This window comes from Amblyomma americanum, chromosome 1, assembly GCF_052857255.1.
Source record: "Amblyomma americanum isolate KBUSLIRL-KWMA chromosome 1, ASM5285725v1, whole genome shotgun sequence".
Classification (NCBI taxonomy): domain Eukaryota; kingdom Metazoa; phylum Arthropoda; class Arachnida; order Ixodida; family Ixodidae; genus Amblyomma; species Amblyomma americanum.
In genome coordinates, this window is record NC_135497.1 from 429,231,646 (window position 1) to 429,251,480 (window position 19,835).

The 19,835-nt window shown below is 48.3% G+C and overlaps 1 protein-coding gene across 1 annotated transcript in view; it reads right to left on the reverse strand.

Moving 5' to 3' along the window:
* The window catches only part of crb (cell polarity complex component crumbs), a 275,406-nt gene that overhangs the window by 38,637 nt on the left and 216,934 nt on the right, over positions 1 to 19,835 (reverse strand). The window contains exons 18-19 of the mRNA XM_077650465.1: positions 12,893 to 13,147; positions 729 to 919 (exon numbers count right to left, since the gene is read on the reverse strand). Of these exons, the coding sequence (XP_077506591.1) occupies positions 729 to 919; positions 12,893 to 13,147 (446 nt within the window). The remainder of the gene's footprint in view (positions 1 to 728; positions 920 to 12,892; positions 13,148 to 19,835) is intronic.

Here is a 19,835-nt window from a genome sequence, read left to right on the forward strand (position 1 = left end):
ACCCTCACCCTTGCAAAGCTCCATCCATCAGCCACCTCCCTATTGCATACCCTAGCTAGGGGGCTACCCCCCCGCCTCACCACCGCCCACCTTCAGCCCCCAAAAGTGCCACCCACCACCAATGCACCTACCTCCACTCTTGACACGGCCAACAACCACTCGAAGCCCATGCAGCAGCAGAATGAAAAGCGACAACCAGATCAAATTCAAAGATGGAGTGGGAAAGCCAGCTGCCCTCCAGAAGTACCACCCACCAGCCCCCTCCCCAGCTAGGGGGCCAGTAGAGTATTTACCCACCCACTGCCACCCTCGACCCACTTCTGCCCACCTTCACCCTCCAGATAAATTCTGTCGTGTGTGCGAAGCCTCGGCTTAGAGTACAAGTATCCATAAGAGCAAATGCATCAAACTAATCATCAAGGATAAATCCAACTATTTTCGCAGAATTATCAAATGAAATATCTGATTGTCCCCTAATTTTTTTTTCTTTTGTGTTTCACATCCACAAAGCCGACCCTCACGTTAAGATCACGGTTGCATTACATTTAGGTAAATATGGTGAATATTCTTAGGTGCACTAGCTTTTTGTGCTCCTGTTCTATATGACAGCTCAAAGTGCAAACAATTTTTGTAAGTTTTCTGTTCAAAATCTGTGCACAAGAAACCTCTCGAAAGAGCCCTTAAATACACTTTGCATAAAAAAAACAGCTAGAGTTACACAGACTCACTCATAGGCATTCCAGATGTCCTTGCAGGTGGCACCATTGCGACAGGGAGGCTCCTGGCCATTGCAGACATCATCGCCCACCACACCATTCTGCACACTGAAGCTCTGAACTGGCTCGGCAATGAAGTTACCACTGCTGGCAGCACTGCTTGGGTCGTCAGACTTCAGCAGTGGGACAGGTTGGCCGTTCAGCTGCATACCAACCAAAAGCAGTACCAGTTGCAGACATTGTGTGCAACTTTAGGCCCATGTACCTGTGATACTGATGCATTATGTGACCACTAGCTTCTCTAAATACTGCTGCTAAGAGTGCCAGTAAGTATAGGATGCCAGACTTATCAATCAGGTGATTACAATCTCAGGATTGATGATTATCTGAGCAGTGCAGAAAGAAAAAAAAAAGAGTAGGAGGTTGAATTACACAGGGCCCCATAATTGTGTACAGTTAGCTAGAATGGAGGGAAAAATTTAATCTCCTTCCTATTTCTTTCTTTCCACAGAATCTTAGCCAGCATTCACTGCTCCCACAAAGAGTCACCAGCATTAGCCATGTTAAGCCCACTACAGGACAAAGGCCTCGCCCAGTAATCTGCAATTAGCCCTATCCAGCGTCAGCACTGGCCACTCTATACCAGCAAGCTTGCTCGCCTCATAGTTACACATGGTCCTCTGCCACCCTAAACTATATTTCACTCCCCTAGAAATGCACTCCGTTACTTAAATAGGCCTTCGTTTTTCTGCCCTCTACAATACACGTCCTGCCAGAACCAATTCCTCACCTTAATTTCAGCTAATCTCATTAAGGGTAGCATCCGTGTAAGGGCCGCACCCCATTTTGGACCAATAAACGAGAAAAAAATAAGGTTATAGTATATTTTTCTATTCATCTATGGGCCACACCTTCAAAAATCACACCCAAATGTAATAAAATACCGCGGCCCTTGTTCGAGTTTATACTGTAATTAAGTTGCATCTGTTCTCTAATACACTTTTTCTCGTTTTCTGCCCACTAACAATGCATTTCTCATTTTTCTTTTTACTACTTGATGCACTGTATTGTCACATTCTAGATTCTCCTGTTCACTTTTCCCCATAAAAATATACTAACAAGGCATATGTAATACATGTCAACAATTTGGTTCAACTCATATGCAGTGACATTTTCAACCTGACTGTTTGCCAATGATTGTGGTGTTCTCAAAGAAACCACAAATGAACAGGATCATAACATCTTGCAAGAAAATTGTCAGGTTATTTTTGGCCGGTGTGCAAGTACGAGAATAGAGCTAGACATAAGAAAACTGCTTTTATGTAAGACAAGAAAAAATACCAGCACTTTTTCTTACCAGCTCAAGAGCAACAATACATCATACAAACACTTTCAAGTCAATGTTACGAATACAGTAGAACCTTGATAATTCAAAGCTCATTGAACCACATAACATATCCGACTTAAGTGGGTATTTGAACAACGGTGAAAATGAAGCAAATTGAAAAATGAAAATGTGAAACATTGTTCAATCATGTGTAGCGCTTTAGAATCGCTACCACTGCACCCAAGAAAGTAGTGGTAGACATTTTAACGATTATATCCTCCTACAGCGAAACCTCGTTTGGCCTCATCGTGGTCACCAAGTTGCCGGTCCCCTGAAATTTGACCATGCTGGTTCCAACGTCTGCAGAACATGGTCACACATCTCTCGAAGTGCAACTCCATGATTTGCAAATCTTTACACGGCGTGTCAGCACCTCAATGTTCTTGGCATACACAAGAGCAGCAGCCAACGTCAGACATTTCAGGTTCGTGGCACAGTGCAGCTCTAAGGAGCATCTGCCGATCTTGCAAGAGAAGCAGCTGTAGGTTGAAAGGAAGTGACAAGAAGACAGCGAGCGTGGTCCATCAGGGCAGTCCAGGACTGGCATGGTGTATTTGGTATTAAAAAAAATTTAGCGGCGCATGGCACGCATTGCGTACGGGCTATTCTGTGTAGGTGTTGGTGCAGTCTGAGTGAGCGGATAATACTGAGCACAATGGCAGTAAAGCACCAAAGAACTGCAGAGGGTTTCTTCAGCCAGCATGAAAGCATTGTGCGCGTGATAAGTTTGAGTGTCGCCATTGTCAGCGCAAAGATGCATGAAGCACTGAGATGCATGAAGCACTGAAGAGTCAGATTAAGCATTGCCCTATTATACCTATTATACCTATTATCTATTACCTATTATAAGCAGTGTGCTGCTGCGCTATCAGCCAAACTCAGGTGCTGCCAAGTTTCTGGGGAATTAGATAGAGTACCTTTTCCGGAACCTATGTTCTCTTGGTTGACTGAAGTTTAACATTTCTCAGATTCTTTATTTACCCTACATACTCGCGTAATGAACCCACTTTTTTTCCATAAAAGTTGACATTAGTTTGGGGGGAGGGTTCATTACATGGGAAAAAAAGTTAACAGATTTTTTTGGAAGGGTCGAAATTTCATATCACACCTTCGCCTGTCCTTCCATTATCAACAAATGCATGCGGTCAGACACATTCGTGCCACTGGCGTTTAGTATCGTTCACTTGACGTGATCCGACAATTTTGTGGTAGCCGGCGGCGGCAGCCAATCACAGCGAGATGACGCGAACAGGCTCAACACCGGCCCTGCAGGTCAGGTGCGCATTTTTATGCGAGGTTAAAAAAACACACAGGATGGCTACGAGTGCGTAATGCGAATGCTGAAGCCTTAGCTTAGAGCACAAAACGTATTGGCACTCTGCCACGTTTTCCGAGAACGCTGCACCCTGCCATCCCTCTGGCAAGAGCTCTCCTCAAAAGATAAACAAGTGGTGATCTTATCGGTGGGCAGCACTTTGGTGCACTGCCAAGGTCTGCACTGCGGACAGCGCGAAAACTGAGGAACTCGCTACAAAAAGCTAAAGGCTAAAAACAAAATGTTAATTCTGGAAGACAAAAGTGGGCGGACGGGTTCATTATGCGAGAGTATATACTTATTTCAGCATACTTCACTAGCCTCTTAAGGGGGGGGACACAGCTCTCAAATCACAAAAAATGGCAAAAAATAGATTTTTTTAAAGACGTTGTATCTGCTTGTATGCCTTGTTTTTTTATGCTGTTCCAAACTTTAACTGATGAAATCAACCAGGAAGTGCTCTAAACAAATTTCTTCGTGAACCACGGAGGCTGTGCACTGCAAGTAAAGCTCGAAAAATCGGCATTTTTCTCCAATATGGTTCTCCACTAAGACACTCACCTTGTAGAGCATACATTTCTTCACAACTGTTTTATCTATTTTGACACTGTCTGTTTTGCTGCACTCCTGAGACCATAGTACAGGTTAAAACATTCTACTTTTGTTTTTTAAATTTATGAATTTAGATTTCCCGTATGAAATTTTCTTCTCAGTGTAGATATATCAACAGACACTGCACCACAAAAAATTTAAACCCAAAACTTGTGCTTTGCAAAAAAAAAGTTCAAAGAATGTCTTGGACCAGTACCGTGCCAGTAGGAACGCAATAAATGTTGAACCAGACTGCTGTCTTATTTTTGGAACACTGCAGCCTTTCCACAGGATTCATAGGAAAAATGCATATTATAGTCAGATACAAGTTAAGTCTGCAGTGAAGCTCCGCCTACATTCACGACCGGCGCACAGAATTTCTCCACGACAAAAAAGTAGTCTGTGGTTGAAACTTCTCTTGCCACCTAAACAAGAAGATAACCACAAGAAAAAAGTTATAAGCTCTAGAATATTGACACTTGTCTTGTTTTGATAAAGTCAAACGTTGAAAACCTGATTTCGTTTATTTTTGTGTCTGGCTAGCGGAGTAATACAGTACACCGTGGACCGTGGCCCAGTGTTAACAGCTGCTGTTTTTTAAGTTGTATCCTACTATAGAAAACAATTTTCTGTAGATATAACAATGAAATTTTGTGACAGTAATCATAAATTTTTTTTTTTAATATGCTGTAGCGCCCACTCTTGGGTGGCGCCGGGAACCCGGATAGCGCGCGCCACCTGGCGAAGAAAATAAAGATGGCACCTGGCCGTGGCTCGTGCAGCCACGGCTTGCAGTTCTGTTCTGGTGTCGGCTCACAGCTGCAGTCTTGTTCATTTGCTCCTGAAGTGTTAAGCCTACAACTGGTGACCTAGGACGAGCAATGACCGATCCAGCAGTATCCACGGAACAGGACTCGCGTCCGCAGGATGTCTTGTCACTGCAGGTTCGCCTCCCACCTTTCTGACCCCAGAACCCGCAAGTTTGGTTCCACTAGATCGAGGCACAATTTTGCCTTTCCCACATCAGCTCAGAGACGATGCGCTACTACCATGTTGTCTCGAGCCTTCCTCCTGACGTTGCCGGCAAGCTCTCCGACGTTCTCTCCGCCCCCATGGGCGCTATACCATATCAGCACCTGAAAACCAAGGTGCTGGAGAGATTTATGCCATCGGAACGCACCCGCCTCCTGCAGCTCCTTACCGAGGAAGACCTTGGTGACCGGCACCCTTCCCATCTCCTGCGCCGGATGCGACAGCTCCTCGGGGAGCGCAATATCCCCAACCACTCAGCGTTGCTTCGAGAGCTTTTCCTCCAACGCCTTCCCCAGCCCATCCGCCTCGTCCTTGCGGCGGCTGGTGATGTCACCCTCAACCGCCTGGCTGAGCTCTCGCCTATGGACCTCCTTCAACCCGCGACGTCACGAAGATGCGGTGGCGCTGATGTTAGCAGCGACTTTCGCATGGTAGGCAAAACAGGTTCCGCTTGCCCGTGCCTACCGCAGCTGCCGCAGTTACCGGCGGCTGCTTCAAGCCTGTGCACTGCAGAAGCAGCATGTATTGACCAGCTGCGTCACTGCTGGATCCGCGTAGTAGCATAAAAAATATTAAATTAGCCTCGATAGGTTTCTCGTGCATAAATGCCGCATTCGGAAACTGGCTAACAGGCATTGGGCCACGGTAGTAAAGCGCGAAGTCTGGGAGTCGATAGGCACTGCCACTCAATACACTTAATAGCATGCAAGTTACTGTGTTCATTCACCTGAACTTCAGGATAGAAGGCTGATAATTGCTCAAGGAAAAAAAGGCATATGCAGCTGCACACGTACTTATCACCTTGAGCCGGAGTGCACGGGACGCCAAGGAGTGCGTTTTTTTTAATAGCACACCATGTTTTAATGGCGCGTTTTATGACATTTAATATTTACTTGAAACTGTTTCTTGATATGACGACGTAATTATTTCATTCGAGTAGAAAAAAGTCTGGTAAGTTGTGTCAATCTTGCACGGTCGCGTTGGTGTGCTTACAATAGCGTACATTAAGTGTGCTAAACGCCATATGCTTATTCATTGCATCATGCATGTGTCATGTTTCATGAGGTAGTACATGATCGCGAAGCTTGTTTGGAAAGAAGCAGCCGCAGGCGTGCTACTAACAGACACGTGGAGAGATTGAGAGGGGACGCGGCAATGAAAAGTGTTTTCGTTATTCATGCATGCGATATGTAACTAAACTTGGTGCAAATATGAAATTACTACGCTAGTTTCAGTAATTCCTTTTATTTATAGCTATACCTGGTGCAGTTCTGGGTAATTATAATTAACACCGTCGTCAAGTCCCCCAAAGTCTCAAATAATTGAGTAGATAGTGCGCAGTTTTTTTATGCCAGCATGTACATAAATCCCTGTTCTGTACGATGACGCGATTAGTTCTTTTTCTATATGATCAGTACTTATGCATGCATAGTTACATGAAAACGTTTCTTACAAGAAATAACGAACACAGTACTGCACGTGTAGGGAAAAAAATCGAGAGATTTATTACGCTCCTCAACGTCTCAGGAATAGTTTGCGACAAATTGAATCATTTGATTTTCATGCGAATTACGAAGGTGAGTGATCCAGTCGCAGAAAATGTGAGAGGTCACATTGGCCCAGTCAGCCGTTCAATTGCTATTGCCTTTTGCCTCTGCCCCTTGGCACTACTTCTGTACTGTCTTAAGCACAATAAACAACAACAACAACAACCTTAAAGTTTATTCCCTCGTTTATGGCATCTTCGCTTTCGCTTTGGTCAAAGAAATGCGGCACTGAAATCAAAGAAATTACCTCACAATTTTTGACGACCACACTTCTAAAAAGCGTAATTTATAAATTTGTATTCAATATTTTGCTATAATTTTTCGTCACGAAACTAGACTTCAGGGCTAGGAAAGAAAATAATTCTAGAAATCAAAAATTTTCACCAAATCGACCAGCCTAACAAGCGGACAAGTCGGCCTGGCTGGTGCATGGTCATGCGGCTAAAAACAGCGCTAAGCGAGACAGGAGATCAGGGACACGACGCTGTCCCCACTTTTCGCACAGCGCGCCACGTACGTATGTCAGCAGACTCTAAGCGCACGTCTGCTCCGCCGAAACAAGGCCAGCACTTCCCCTCACTATTGTCCCGAAGTAAAATCATTCTGGCCAGTGCAGAGTGTCAAAACTTGTTTTATTCAATGCCTAGCGCATAAATAAACGGCAGGAATGCTTTCTACATGTTTAGTACTAACCATATACAGTATTGTGCGTTTTTATCGCTGACACTTTCAAAAATTTCCCCGCCTCAACCGCTGGCTCGTTTGCGGTGAACCTGCACATAGAGCTTGCGCATTATGGTAACTTTTGTATCGTAGGAAGTTTGACAACGGTACTTACTTAGTTGAGCCGTGCATGATGCGAAAACGTAATCGTCTACGTAGAGATCGGCAACCAAAACCCGCAGACGACGCTTTTTCGCTGAAGGGCGGCAGTGGCGCCATCTGTTTGCGGTAGCGCAAAGCGTCAGGACTAGGCCGCCGAGGCGAGCGTTGCAAGGAGCGCGGGTTCGCCTCTTTAAATCAGTTGTTTTGATATTTTTCCGCTCAATTAGCCGAAAACGTTGTAAGCGCTTCAGTTGAAGCAGACTCAAATGCCGAACGGCATATTCAAAGGGCCCGCGCTCCTTGCAACGCTCGCCTCGACGGCCTAGTCGTGACACTTTCCGCTGCCGAAAACAGATGGCGCCACTGCCGGTTCTCAGCGAAAAAGCGTCATCTGCGGGTTTTGGCTCGCCGATCTCTCGTAGACGCTTATGCTTTCGCATCATGTGCACCTGAACTAAGTAAGTACCATTGTCAAACTTGCTACGATACAAAAGTTACCATAATACGCAAGCTCTGTGTGCAGTTTCACCGCAAACGATCCAGCGGTTGAGGCGAGAAATTTTTGAAAGTGTCAGCGATAAAAACGCACAATACTGTATACAGTACAGTGGCAAACTATTTCTCTTTATAGGCCGCACATGGCCAACGCGAGCTCGTGTACCTCGACAAATTACTAAGTTGGAAGCATCGACCATTGCTATGATTCGCAGAAACTGGAAACGCGCCTACAAGCCTTGAAAACCCGCGCTCAACACCTATCCGCGACGCCACTCCCCGACCTTTTGCCTACCACGAGCTCGCTAGCGACTGCAGCGCCACCTCATTTGTTTACAAACATGCAGGAGGTCTATAACATTCATGAGGCGACCTCCCTGTCTGTCACTGCTGTTTTGCCGCCTACAGACCCGGCAATTTCGCGCCTTGAGGCCCGTCTCTATGAGCTTCCTGCCTCAGCCGCCGCACTCCACAGCCCACCCCAGGAGGCCTGGCCGCCTTGTCTTGATCATCGCGCTCTACCAAACAAAAGCAGCACCAGTTGCAGACATTGTGTTCAACTGCCTCAGTTCCAGCCCTCCGTCTCTCTGCTGGTACCACCGGCGTTTTCGACACCGGGCCATGAAGTGTACACCACCCTGTTCGTGGCCGGGAAACGCCCGCTGGGACCACTAACGGTGGCGTGTGGTCCCGCCAGTCGTCCGAGCCACCTGTTTATGGTAACTGACAAGTTCTCCGGCACCCGGTTCCTTATAGACACGGGCACGGAAATCAGCGTGGTTCCACTGACTAAGGCTGATCGTTCCAAGTCATCGGGGCAGTCGCTCCATGCTGCCAATGCCTCGTCTATAGCCACGTATGGAGTACGATCTCTCACCCTCGACTTCGGGCTTTGCCGCACTTTTCGATGGGCCTTTGTCATAGCAGACGTGGTTCACCCGATCATCGGCTTGGACTTTTTCTCATACTACGACTTGGACGTCAGCATGCGGTGTCGTCGCCTTACCGACAGTCTGACTCATCTCTCCACCTCGGGAGTCTTGTCTGACCTTTCTCCCATGGGCATCCGCACGCTCAGAGATACCTTCAGGATACCTTCCTCTAAGTTTTAAAAAGTGTTGGCGGATTTCCCGGAGCTCACCAAGCCATGCAACCTCACTCAGGCGCCTAAACATGTGGTGACACACCACACCGTCACCCAGGGTCCACCCGCAGCTGCTCGACCACGCCGCTTGTTTGGAGGTCGTCTAGCTACCGCCAAACGTGAGTTCGACTACATGCTGCAGCTCGGCATTATACGTCCGTCGTCAAGCACGTGGGAGTCTCTGCTGCATCTAGTGCCCAAGCGTGATCCCGGTGACTGGCGTCCTTGTGGCGACTATCGGGTGTTGAATGCCAAGACTGTCCACGACAGCTATCCGCTGACCCACATCCAGGACTTTACGTCTCACCTCACCAGCTGCACCATTTTTAGCAAAGTTGACCTGGTTAAGCTGTATCACCAAATTCCCATCGAACCCGCTGACATACCTAAGACCGCCATCACAACACCCTTTGGTTTGTTTTAGTACGTGCGGATGCCTTTTGGACTAGGCAATTTGGCTCAAACCTTCCAGTGGCTCATGGCTGAGGTCACGCGGGACCTACCGACTGTATTCGTGTACCTTAATGATGTCCTCATCACCAGCCCTAAGCCTGAAGATCATGAGCAACACCTACGTGCTTTGTTCAAGCGGCTACAGCAGTACGGCCTGGTTGTGAATGCCTCCAAGTGTGTTTTTGGTGCGTCTGAGCTCGAGTTTTTGGGTCATCACATATCCTCAGAGTGTATCCGCCCTCTCGCGTCCCACATCCAGACCATTGAGAATTATCCCCAGCCTACAACACTGTGCCACTTACGACATTTCCTTGGGCTGGTGAATTTCTCCAGGCGCTTTATCCCGCACCGTGCAGAGCTGCTTCGCCCGCTCACTCAACGACCTCCTCCGGTCAACCGCTGGCCCGTCCTCCGCCATTTCTTGGTCATCAGAAGCCCAGGCCGCCTTTACTGCCACAAAGCAAGCAGCCGCGAACGCCGTGCTTCCATCCGCAGAGTGGAGACCATTGTCTTTTTACTCTCGGAAGCTACTTCCTGCCGATACCTGTTACAGCGTCTTCGGCCGAGAGCTACTAGCCATCTACTAGCCATCTACAGCACTTTCGGCATTTTGTAGAAGGATGCCAGTTTCACGTGCTGACCGATCATAAGCCACTGGTGTATGTGTTCCGCACCAACTCATTGAAGTACATGTCACGCGAACTCCGTCAGCTCGCTTATATCTCACAGTTTACTATCAACATCCATCATGTGAAAGGTGCTGCCAACACCGCCACTGATGCACTCTCGTACAGCCGCGGTAGACACTCCATCTCCCACCGTCGACTGGGCTGCAGTCTCTTCCACACAGCAGAATGACCCTGAGCTCGCCGCTTTTCGAGAGAACCCCCGTTCTCTCCGAGACTACGGCTTGTGCCCCAACCCTGCTCGCCTAAGCCCTTGTGGTGCTCCATTCCATTCCATTGGTGCTCATCTTACATTCTCTACATGACATGCCACCCAGGTATTCGGGCTACTCAGCGCCTTCTCACCCAGCGCTATGTTTGGACCAGAATCAACGCTGATGTGCGTGCTTGGACGCGCCTGTCTGCCCTGCCATACGACCAAGGTCTGCCATCATGCCAAGACGCCTTCCCAAGCCTTCCTACCACCTGGCCATCGTTTCGACCATGTACATCTCGACATCGTGGCCCTCTACCAGGTGTCTCGAGGCAACCGTTATATCCTGACCATGGTCGATCGCTTCACTCGCTGGCCGAAGGCAGTCCTCATTCCTGACATCACCGCAGAGACTGTTTCCCGCGCCTTCATTTCTGCGTGGGTATCTCGATTTGGTTGTCCTGGCACCGTGGCAAGCGATCATGGACACCAGTTTGAGTCCTTCCTGCTTGCTTCCCTTAATCATATTCTCGGCGCCAGGCATTGCCGTACCACTGCATATCAGCCGTGTGCCAACGGCATGGTGGAACGCCTTCACCGCCAATTGAAGGCCGCCCTCGCTGCCCGCCTCAATTGCGCCACCTGGGTCGACTCCTTGCCCCTTGTGCTCCTTGGTCTCACGGCCGTCATCCGGGAACAGTTACAGTGCTCAACTGCAGAGCTGGTGTATGGTAGTGCTCTGCATCTTCCAGGAGACTTCTTTACATCACAGCAGCTCCCAGCCCAGCCCCAAGAATTCCTTCAATGCCTGCTGGACTGTGTTAAAGACCTCTGGCCTACTCTACCACGTCCGTCCCGCCACCATACCATTTTCGTGCACCCTGACCTGGCCACTTCGACCCACGTTTTTGTGCGCCGCAATGCTGTCCGAGCACCACGAACACCGGCCTACGACACACCTTTCCGCGTTCTCCAGTGCCTCCCGAAAACCGCCACCCTCCTACAGAACGGGCGTGAAGACACCGTCAGCCTAGACCGCAATAAGCCGGCTTACGTGGAGACCGCACTGGAAAGTCTCGCGTCGCCGCCTGACCTAGTGCTACAGTGCCATCGCCGGCCCTCCGTCCGTTTCAACCTCCAGTCTAGGCGGGGGGCCCTTTAGCGCCCTCTTGGGTGGCGCTGGGAACGCAGATAGCGTGCGCCACCCGGCAGAGAAAATAAAGACGGCACCCCCACCCTTGCGGGATGGCATGAAGGTGCATGCACGAAGCTGAATAAGACGCTAAAACAGCGTCATCGCTTGCAGCCCAGCCAATTGTTCGGTAGTTCCGGATTCCGTAAGTTTGTTTTCGCAATTTAGTCCGGGAAAGCAACCGCGAATCAATAAATCAATTATCACACCACAACATTTTATAACAGTACCACGCGAGCGTCAACCAAAGTGCTTGTCGGCGCCTTATCACGGCGCAGAGCTGAGAAGCCAGAGAGAATAGTCATGTGCGCACAAGTTTGCTGGCACAACGATTGTCGTCTATGGGCAAACTTGTGCGCACGCAGTTATTCTCGCTGGCTTCGCCGCTCCGCGCCGTGATAAGGCGCTGACAAGCAGTTTAAAACTTGCCATATAGTCGTGATATCCCATTGCAAGACACGACCGAACAACCTAACACAAGCCGTCAGAGCCATCAAGAACAGCGTAGCCGGCAGTCGAGTCACAGACATCAGCCAAACAAACAGCGGTGTTGGCTCTTCTATCAGCTGCCGATCTTCCCCAAAAGCGCTACTGGCCATTCCGAGTGGCAATGCCGCTGGTGCCACTGCGATTGTAACAGCGGCCCCTGACACCACCATGAACGCTCAGTGCACAAAAGATTCAAAAAGCCTTCCGAACAAACACGCGGAATAGCCGAATGCTACTGGGTAGAGCCATAGGGTAGAGCCCGCGTGCATGATGGTGGTCTAGCACAATGCGGTGCGTAAAATATGCGAGTAAAAAAAATTTTTTTTGTAAACCCGGGTGATAAGTTAAGGGTGCGCAAATTATGTGAGGGTGCAAATGATGTGCGTAAGTATGGTACATGATCACTGGCGTTGCAGTGCACTTTCTTACAGTGATTACCTTAGAAAAGAGGCTGTAAGCAACGGACAGTGTAGTGGGTGCAGCAGCTGAAGTGTGTATGTTTTCATTCTTCATGCCATCACAGGGGACGCGTCTTCGTGTTTGCATTCCCACTCGAGCCTGCATGACTGACGTCATCAGTCTGCTTGCATGAAAGTGTAAACCCTCAGCTATCCTTGTTACCTGAGCACAGCCAGTGTCTCAATCTATTACGGACAATAAACTAATCAGTCTACAATTTTTCAAGCCTCTAACATCACCTTTCTTATGAATTAGTATACAGCAGCGTTCTTCCATGCTTGTGGTACATCTTCAGATGATGAGCCACCACGAATATGGTGTTTCAAACTTTATAAGTCAACAGTGATGAATTGCCAATGGTGACATACCCTGAGGTCTTGCAGAACTCCCTTGAATGCATCAATGTTGCCAACAGAGTCTGTGAGTGCTCCAAGCCACGAAGAACCATTGCCAGCTCCAGCCTGCCTGCGCCGACGCCTCAGGGGCGGCTGGCTCTGTGTTTGCAGCCATCCAAGGTACATGACGTGGGGGGCAATAGCCCCTCCACTGCGACCACTCGTCGATGGTTCTAAGCCTTCCTGGCCATCCACTGCCGCTCCAAGCCACGAATCATTGAGCCACACCTGTCCAGGTGAAAACAAAGAAGAGCAGTCAGTGTCAATTTCTAAACAAAAAAATTTTTAGCAAACAATAGTATTTACCCACCATTTAGTTATATATCTGGCATTTTTCTGAGGAGCACTAAACTTAGGACTGCTTAATTGAAGCCACTTGTGTTGTCTCTTGAATAATCTGAACCAATCTATCACTGCAATCACACTTTCAGCACTTTCTTAGCCACTGGGCTCAGCATGTGACAAGCATGTAGTAGACTCAGAAACCAGGCTTTTGAATTCACATGGTTTTGTTCCCAAATGAACTGCAGCCAGTTTAACCACTTCCTTTTTGAACTTCAAATTTCTCAGGAGTTTCTCAGGAGCTCTAATTTATGCCACAAACAACTTGGAGTCTTCTGTTTAGCCTTGAACTTGCAAAATGTACTGAATCCAAGGAGAGAATTAAATCAGCAAAATATCCAAAATGCTCCATTTTATGTGCAGTCAATATTAACACGTGCAATAGAATTATTGCCACTTACAAATTAATGCATTATCACAGGCACACTGTGGAACAGTGCTCCTGATTAATGGCACAAAACGGCAAGTGCCTTAACAAAGACTGCAAATACAATTTTCATTGGAAAAGAACATGCCAGTCTAGAATCCGCATCATCCACAGCAGTAAAAGTTTGGCAGCTTCTTCCACAGCATGTGTATGACACAAAAAGAACTAGGTATATGCTGCAATTTTTACAAGCAACCTTTTATGCCAGTGCTGTGCATGGCCTGAGCGATTTTCACTGCGGACCACGCATGTGAATAAGCGAGTACACGGATGTGTGTGTGCGTGTATGTTAGAGCACGTCTTTGCAACTGTACGTGGACTACATCATTGACAGCGAAAGCTACATGACCATATGAGGGTGCACTTAGTTGTGTGTCTGCATGGAGACCCAACTCTGAAGCATGTGTGAGTGACTTGTATCAGTGGGCGTGCAGGACATGGACTGCGTGTGCTACGCGTCGCATCTACGTGAGACAAGTGCCAGCCGGTGTGTGTGTGGGCATTTCTGTAGTCTGGGTCACCCCATGCAATTTACTTTATGGCATCACCCTCCACTCAAACTCTACCTCTCCATTTTCTTCCCTTTCTCTTGTATGGGATAGCAGGCCAGGGTCACATTACCATTGGCCAACATCTCCACCTTCCTCTCATTAAACCTACTTTATCTCTCTCACTCCTTGCCCAGCACGTCACAGACGTACTGTGCAAGGAGTGCCAGTAGCGATGATCTTGTCCCCTGTGGTGCAACACACCAGCTCTCTCAGTCCTTGAGGGGCATATTTCTTGGCACAAATTTTAGGGTGTTTTGTTTAGATGTGCAGGCATTCCCAAAAGGTGTGCTTATTAGTGGGATGTGCATGGCAATATACGCAAGTTGGCCTTCCAGGTAGACCATAATTAAATTAGTGTTTGTAGTCATGCATCGTGTGCGCATGTGTGTGTGCATGCTTGTGCCATAGTGCTCTGACCAGAGCGAGAGAGGTTCCAGATTTACGTCAGCATGCGACAGCACATTTTTAGATTTCCTCTCAAATCCTCATGGCCAGGAACCTACTGCAGTGTAGTTGAGGATCAGTTTGGAGGTATTGCTGTAAGGTGGAGTGAATGTGCCGTTGGAGACCGCGGGAGTTTCACACTGAGTTTACACCGCAGCAGTGTTCATTTCCTATTAACGAGCAAACAAACTTGTCCACCACACTGCCAGCGTAGGTGAACCTACTCAAGGCAAGAAAATATACAGTCGAGCCCACTTATAATGAACCTGATGGCCACGCGGATTACGTTCTTTGTATCCAAATTCGGTATTAAGTGGACTTGCCTGTTATAGCCAAAACATAGACAAATGTGGCATTTATTTCTTTTTAAAAATTCACCGATGATTACAATACTTCTTAAGGCGAAATTTTGAGCGCAGCTCTCTAGGTGGTTTGATTTTGTGCGTGCTTCTTGGAAGCTGGAACTACAGCACGGGCTGACCGACAGCGCTAAACATCCTTCATACAGAGGGCACACCGTGTCTGTTCATCCTTTCGCACCAAAGTAGGCATGCACACACACACAGCATCCACAGTGCAAACGACCAGTCACCCTTCCGACAAGGCTCACATTGCCACTGGTCAGGCGAGGAGTGAGGTTTCCAGAGGTTTCGAGTTTCCTTTCTCTGACCCGGCACCGCCACACGCAAGCAAAGTGGAAAGGGCATAAGACGTTTTGCAGAGCGGAAGCATGGGTGCCACCATAATTGGTCTCTTGACCCCTCGATCATCCCTGGCCTACTCGTTTCGATGACAGTCGGCACACTGATGCCCAGCTTCAGGACAGTTTTCCGACTCACTGTGGCTAACGATCTGTCAGACAGCACAAAAAGTTCCTTTAAATGCCCATAATATGTGTTGGTGCTGGAAAATGTTCGATTTAGCCACCTCATTTACTAGTCTCCTTCCAACTGTCCGCATCGGCTCGAATGTGTCAACAAATCGGAGTCAATCGTCTGCACGTTCTTATTTGTTGAATCAATTCACCGCCTAACGCTCTTTGTGGCCGCGTAATCTGTTTTCAAACTGCACAGATTAAAAGTGGAGCATTGCCTTAAGTTTGCATTCCAGGGCTCTATATTTTTGCCAAACGGAGGAATATGTGTTCAGAGCTATTAAAAATGTTCACTCCTCAGCACTGTTCACGAGATTTACAACCGAACATGCACGCATGTGTGATCGCTGGACGATTGCCCAGATATTGCTTGATCCTTCATTAACATTCTGGCTTTAAAGTATGGACGTTGTTTAAAAGCCGCTTCATGACCTCAGCAATGTTTGACTATGCTCTCTTGCTAAGCAAGACTGAAAAGTGCTCCGGAGTTCACCACCTGCATATGTATAGCCAGAATACGCTGAAATATACAAATTCCTGTCACGATAAAGTTCGCCACTGTCCAGTGTATTAGTGTACTTCTGTAGACATTTCCATTGGGCAAGAGAACTGTCGAAACGCCTCCTCTGAGGACTGTTGCAAACCAGTTCCACTGCCGCTTCCCCCATGCTAGTGCTGCCATCTGCATGAAGTGGCAGCAGCGAAAAAGGCGGAGATCCGATTGGGTAGGTGACGCATGCCACGTTACCAGATGGACCCACAGACATACCTCGGGACAGGTATTCAAGCTTGTGGGATACACTGGTATCCATCCTCGTCCCCCGCGCCAGCGGCGATCGTGACTTCCACATGCGCACGCTGCCGGGAATGTGGAGAGTAGGCACCCCTGCGACTCTGCTCATTTCCGCCCCAATACTGATGTGACGTGACGGCAGCACGCTGCCTACTGCGGAGAGGGTTGCGTGCCTGAGCATGGCGGCAATGATTTGCTGCTAGGTAGGCAACGTCCGAGGGGATAAAAGGAGGAACTTGCGGCGGGAAACTCTCTCTTGCTGCCGGCCCACACCTGCCCGAGGAACCCCTTCACTGCCCGCCGGGCCCCGAACCCAACGCCGGTCGACAACAATGACTTGGTGAGCTACTGAACATCTATTTCACGGATAGAACATCCTTCCGCAGTGTGCTTTGCCTCGCGTTAGGATAATAAACTATTCCTAGCGTGCCCTGCCGTTGCCTATTTCGTCCGGACCTGCCGTGGTTGCGACTCTGCACAACGGGTTGGGGAAACGTGTTGCATACTTCAATAACGCCTGCGTTTAGATGGCACGGAAGGTCGGCTCGACGCAGAGTGACCCCATAAGCTTCTCATATTGCTGCCATTGGTTGATTACCGGCCATGTGCAGTATAGTTTTACTTTTAACACTGCCCCTGACTCGCTCTTACCACACTTCTGGTTCTACTTTAAATGCTTTGCTCAGGTAGCCCATACGCACACTGCGACTGACCTTGTAGACTGGGCATGGTTGGCCGGCAGTCAACTGCAATTTCAATGCTGCCTTTTTGTATACTGGGGGGTCAACACTTTCTTTGGAGGAAGTAACGGTAGCTGTGAGATGTTCTTCGGTCTGCGCGCTGGAGGTAAGCGTGCATTTTTAGACTTCGGAGGCAAGTTTACGGCGCCCCCTCGTTCGTTATAACCGAGTGGTGCAGCCACGGTTGTTATTTTATCCGAGATGAAATGACACGGCCATAATACATATTTTGATGATAACACACCCCTCATTTGTAATAAACGAGCATTTGTTACAACTGCAGCTGTTAAAAGTGGGCTTATCTGTAGCTCATCTGTAGCTCACCTTAACCTTACAAATTTTGCACAAAACCCGAAACATTGCCTGTTTCACATCTCTCAGGTACAGTGGAACCCCGGTTATACGTCCCCCGATTTTGCGACAACTCGGGTTTTACGACGGATTAACGCAGTCCCGGCGAAGTACCCATAGAAGCAATGCATTAAAAACCCTGGTTACCCGACGCAATTTTACGCCGGACCCGCGTTATACGACGACTCTCGCGAAGCACGGGACGGAATGGCAGACGAAAGAAAGGAGCCACGGATCTCTTTCGTCACGCCGTCTCTCCGCATGCGGAGCGCTTGACCTTGCTCGACCGGTTTGCTCCGGCGGGCGCAGCTTTCTTTCCTGCCTCGTCTCATCGTTCGTTTCTCTCTCCCCACCAGCTGCCTTCCGCGACGCCCGCTGTGTTGAAATAGCGCGTCTTCTTCTCCACAATCGTTTTCTCCTTTTCGCTCCCTCTCTTCTTGGCGGCATCGCCTCTTGTCGCGTTCTTTCCAGTTTCCCAGCAGCAGATCGCCAACAAGGTAGCGTGGATAGGCCTAGGTTCATCGCACGTGATCTTCGTCGTAATTCTAGCGACCAGCGTTCAGCAAGGTTTTGAGTTGTGTGGAGCAACGCGACACACGATGTCCCGAAAGCGGACAGTTCTGTCACTCGGTGATAAGCTCCATATTATCGAGGAAGCGGAAAAACGGCATGGAGCCACGAAAGCCAGCATTGCCCGGGACCTTAAGCGAGAGACTGCCTCCTCTGCTGGGGACGCAACGACCTCGATGCCGCTTGAGGCCGATGCAGGCTTCGCCGACGACGATTTCGAGGGTTTAAACCTCGCCACCACCTTCGCCGAGTACGTGGAGGCCGACGACAACGTTGCGATCTGCGGCGAGGTGTCGCTGGATGATGCAATCGCGGAGGCTTTGCCTAGTGCCAACACCACTGCGACATCGGACGAGGACAACGACGACGCCACAGATGCCATGCCTGTGCCTACCACGTTTGCCGAGGTGCTAGGGCACATAGACGGCATCCGGAACTTCATCTGTTCACGCGACGCCGCAGAGGACCTCCTAACGGATGTTGCCGAACTCGAGCGAAAGCTTTTGCAAGTTCACGGATCAAATAAGGTCCAAAAGAAACTGACCGACTTTTTTTAAAGTTCGCGCCGGCTGACGGGAATCGCGGCAGTGGGCAGTGGTTTTCCACAACCTTAGCCCGAACAGTGAACATTCCATGCCCCACGGCACGCGGACAAAAGCACGTGTGACGTCTTCTTTCCTTTCCTACCCAGACTCTGCCATCAGACTCATCATCATATGCTATCGGACTCATCCCCCCGTCCGTTTGAATAAAGCATGATTGGTACCTGCACTACAGCATTAATTCTTATCGCATTTACTTTTTTGGTAATTTCGGTTTCCAAGCCCTGCAGAATATGTTAGTAGTTTACATTGAAGTTCTTCGTAAATTCGTCGCGCGAGAAAAGTAGTATTTTTATAGGCATAATTTATGTTCGGATTTTACGATGCCCGCATTTTACAACGCTTTTTCGCGGTCCCGAGAAAGTCGCATAATCGGGGTTCCGCTGTACACTGTTCCAAGCACAAGAACACAGAAGTCAAATCTTGCACGTTCACCTCATGCTCCGATGGATTTACGCCATCTATAACCATATACCAAGTGGATCTGAGACTAACTGCTCAGGGAAATAGGGCTAGCATTGGTGCCTTCCCTGCCCTCTGCTAGTCAGTCCCTAATTCTGTTCTTTTCAGGTTTCCTCTTAACGTTTCACCGTTTTGGTCTAGAAAAGATATCAAATGGGCCCTGAAATGTTTCGTCAAAGCTAAATTACCTTTGGCTCTGAAGCTGTCTCGCTTATCTTGCCATGGCTAGGATGCTGGACGATGCAGGGCAGGCCTGGCACAGCATGAGCAATGCTGAAGACAGTTGGCCCTTCATAGTGCTCTTGTAGCTTTGTACCAATATCCAATAATTTTTTTCGCTTACATTGAACTGTCTCACTGCTGCCCGGTTATCATCCTTTGCTGCATATAAAACAGCACAGTACTTGAATTTTGCATCTTAGCTCCTATGCTTCACAGGCGGCGTCATGCTAGGCACGAACAACGCACGATGTGCAAACGGATGCGATTCTGAAATCAACACTTGCATAAATATTTCGAATATATTGGTTATATCTGTTCAGAATGAAAAACATTTCAGGAAAAGATGAATAGACAAATGTTGTGGCCCTTGTCTTTTTTTTCAGAATAGTGTATGATCTTAGCAGCCAAATAAACAAAACTAGACTGACTCAGCAACATACAAGAGAACATTACACATTAAAATATATATTGCTTCATAAGACAGCATAACAGTATGGAACCTGTAATGTAGTCATGCAAAATGAGAGACCCAGAAAAA